This window comes from Cyprinodon variegatus, unplaced genomic scaffold, assembly GCF_000732505.1.
Source record: "Cyprinodon variegatus isolate N-32 unplaced genomic scaffold, C_variegatus-1.0 Scaffold1144, whole genome shotgun sequence".
NCBI lineage: Eukaryota > Metazoa > Chordata > Actinopteri > Cyprinodontiformes > Cyprinodontidae > Cyprinodon > Cyprinodon variegatus.
Window position 1 is genome coordinate 148,640 of NW_015151597.1, and position 3,867 is coordinate 152,506.

At 34.9% G+C, this 3,867-nt stretch overlaps 1 protein-coding gene across 1 annotated transcript in view; it reads right to left on the reverse strand.

The window, feature by feature from the left end:
* Window positions 1–1,814: 1,814 nt before the first annotated feature.
* Window positions 1,815–3,867, reverse strand: part of ca12 (carbonic anhydrase XII) — a 12,573-nt gene continuing 10,520 nt past the window's right edge. The window contains exons 8-9 of the mRNA XM_015400752.1: window positions 3,504–3,630; window positions 1,815–3,081 (exon numbers count right to left, since the gene is read on the reverse strand). Of these exons, the coding sequence (XP_015256238.1) occupies window positions 2,453–3,081; window positions 3,504–3,630 (756 nt within the window). The 3' untranslated portion in view covers window positions 1,815–2,452. The remainder of the gene's footprint in view (window positions 3,082–3,503; window positions 3,631–3,867) is intronic.

Below are 3,867 nucleotides of genomic sequence, written 5' to 3' on the forward strand. Positions count from 1 at the left end.
GATGGATGGATGGATGGATGGATATTAAACAGGTGTTATGCTGGTGTTGTCTGCATCTCAAACTGATATTTTTGAAGCTAAATATCTAACAATTTTCATGTAATATTTGTATATTTGACCAATTTCTTTCTAGCAGCAAAGAAAGACAGATGAATGGATGCATTGATGATTGGTCATCTGTTTTTTTTTTGTTTGTTTGTTTGTTTTACTGATGTTATCTGTTTCATTCCTGTTTTTAATTGGGTTGTTTTAATCATAACATTTGCTCCATCAAATTTCTTTAAAATGTAAAAAATGTTACACATTATTATGTTTTATCTTAATCTTTTTATCTCCTCTTTCTTTAATCTTTTCTCCTTTTTTTCTGTTTTTCTTTTCCTGTTCTACTTACATTGCTGTGTCCATATAATCTGTAATACTCTCTGCATGAGTGATAATAAAGCTATTTATATGCATAAATCAAGCGGAACACTATGGCGATGGCCGTACTGCTCCACTTGTGAAAGTAAAATCTGTTGGGCTCTTTTTGGCATCAAGACAATTACTCTTATTGCCACATCGCCAGACAGGCGTTACACATTTTTAATTGTTCTCGTCTGTTTTACCTTATCTCCTCTCACACGTTTAGTTCCAATTTCTTTTGCTGTTTATCTTGTTATAGAAATCCTGTGTATGTTAGCAAATTTTTTTTACTGTTTGATTCCTTTTTCATGTTAAGAAATAAAGTTTGCTCAGCTTTAAAAAAAAAAATCCCTACAATAAAGTAATTTAATATGTCTGTTACATTAGTTTTCAAATTCAAAAATTAGTGTTTTATTTTTACAAAATAATTTTTTACATTTTTATTTCTATTTACTCTCTTCAGCTTTGTGTTATTTGAATTACTAGTGTTATTAGTTATTAGTTTCTTCAATAGGAAGGTATGTAAACCTTCAAGCATACTGTATTTGTAAATGGTTTATCCCTAAAAGTGTACATTTTGGTCAATTTTGATCCATACATTTTACTAGAGTTCAAGGCACACCAGGTCTGAATTCGTTTGCAAATGCTTTAAGGTAATAATTGGAATAATTGAAGTAAAAACAAAAAAAATATATATCTTAGTAAGCATATTGTTTATTTATTTTGTTGCCCTTTACTTACCTTTTTTGCCTTAACAGGAAGCATATTAAAGCCGCAATAAGAATAACTCCCAGTATGGAACAGCCCACCAATATGGGAACCAGCAAACCTGAAGAGCAGAGAGCAACAGAAGCAGAGAGGTCTGTGTAATTTTTATAAAGCTACATATTATATTTTAGATTTTTACCTGAATTAAAACAAGGATGTTTATTATTAGAAAGCTTAGGGGTAAATCCTATCTGTAACTTTCTGTATAAAATCCACAGCAGAACTTTCATGTAGGCTTTTCAATGTGTTGAATTCAACACCAGATATGATATTTAAAAAAAACTAAACATATAAAATCAACATACCATTGTTTATCCAAAAAGAGTCATCTGAGGGCCGGAAGAAACAGGGAAAAAAGTAAGCATAAAATAAAAATAAAAAACAACCGTCATCAAAGAATAAACTCATTGGTACCAGTTATCTATCCTCACTCATTATTTTGATTCATTTAGTTTAAAAAATGCAATACAATCTGCTGCATGAGCTTTAACAGAGATGGACACATTTAACGACTTTAACATGACAAAATTTAGAAAGTTAAAGGGACATGAACATTGTTGTTTGACACAGTGTAACTTAAAGTATTCAAACTGGAACAGTGATTTTTTTAAATATATATTTAATTGAACTTTATTGATCTCACATTGAAGAAAATCACCTCTGCATTTGACCCATCCCCTTGGGGATGCCCCCTAATCTGTCTTAATCTGTCTCTGTACATTCTGCTTTTTGATTTAGAGATCAATATTAAAATAAGGAGACAGTTTATCAATATTTTATTCTAGTATTGTGATTTTATTGACAAAAACTCTCCACTGCCTGACATTTACTTCCTTGCAGGAAAGAAGAAACTAAAAATAATTTAAAAATGCAAGGGAACACAAAGAAGTTACATCAAGTGCAAAAGCTCCAAAAGCATCTCTATATACTGTCTTTACAAATACAGGTTCAAAGTCATTAAACCAAAGAAATGTTGCATTCAACAAGAGTTTGTACACAAGTCCATATGTCAGGTTATTAGACCCCATCTACTATAATTAGCTTTGGACTTAATAGCAAGTGTTAGCCAGACATATTCTGTAAACCGTATCCAAAATGTTGATATGAAAATACAACAAATTACCAACCAGTTATACATCTATAATAATGTAATAAATTAACATAGTAAATGGTCATTTATTACATGACACAAAGCAGAGGGGAGGGGTCAAAATGAGTCTGTTGTTGAACACTATTGTTGATGGCTGCAAAAATGACTGTGTGAGCTACGTTCAGAGACTCTCTAGTCTTCCCACTCCATTGGCAAAAGCCATGGATGTGGATGACGTCGACTAAGAGGTTTCTGCTGCACAGATACGCTGCCATGTTTTGTCCTTGACCCCCTGTCTTTAGTTGCAGGGGAAGTCTTCCTTGGATTCATGAGGGCTTTTGTCAGAGAGCGGTCCAGCTCCAAAGCTTCATCAGTTGGACGTCTGCTGAGAATGTGTCTGATGGTAGGGAGAGCTAAGTCTGACTTACAGTCCAAGTAGCTCTTGAGGTTGAGCTCTGGGTAAATTAAGTCTCTGAGAATTCTGCTCAGCTCACTTTCAGCATGGGACTGTCTGAGCTGATGCTCCAGTGAAGTGAAGCATAGAGTGTTTTCCTCCATTCCAAGCTTTCCAACAAAGCGGTTGGTCTGACTTTTCCGAAGAGATGGATTCTTAGTTTGTTGTTTTGGTTTGGCCAGAGTCACACTCAGCTGGCTCATGGTATCTTTCCTGTTGCCAGCCCGGACTGTCTGTGAACCACTTGGTAGGAGCTGATACAGCCCCTCGTCTGCCAAGTCTGCAAGGTCCCCTGCCAACAGCTGATGGACAACTTGCTTCCTCTTAAATGGAGGTGAGACTGTAAGAGTACCATGCAGTCCTCTGCCTGCGTCAGACACAGAGCCAAAATTGTTAAACTTTCCTTCCTTGTATTGATGCTGTTTTTTAGTTCTGCCATGCAACAGTGGTGCTGATAGCAATGCAGAAAGAGGGCGGGCTGTGAAATGCAAAATGTCTCTGAGCAAAGTTAAAAGCAAGGGATTTCAAAATTTGCCAGTAGAAAAGCTTTGCCGTGAAATAAAATTGCTGAAAATGAAAACAACATGCGCATTCATACCCCAACATGGCTCATATGTTATAAAATGTGAAACGCTTCAATTAAAAGCTTAAATAATATATTTAATAATCTTAGCATAAAACAAGCAAATGATGCCAAAGCCAGCGATGCAGTCCTTTATTTTATAGAGAAATAACCTAAAGCTGTTTTATTACTTTTCTCATATTTATTTTAATCAAATGCATTTTTACCTTCCTTAAAAGACACCAGGACAACTCGGCTGTCAACAAGCTGTGGTTTCCTAAAGTTGCCATGCAGAGGTGTAGCTGTAGAGTCCTGGGCATAGGAGGAGTAGAGGGCTGTTGCTAGTGCCAAGAACTAAAAGACAAAAGTATAGAACAAAACAAAAGTTATCTAAAAGATTTTTCCACATGATGAAAGTTAAAAAGTTACGAACATGCACGTTCATATTTTAAAAGGTAAACATAATTTACAGTTTCATATTGAATTTAATTCTAAGATTTAGACTTAGACAACTTTTATTTGCATTTTGTATACACAGAGGGCCGGATTTATCAAGATCCAATTTTGCGTGCAGTAATTTGCGCTCGCAAA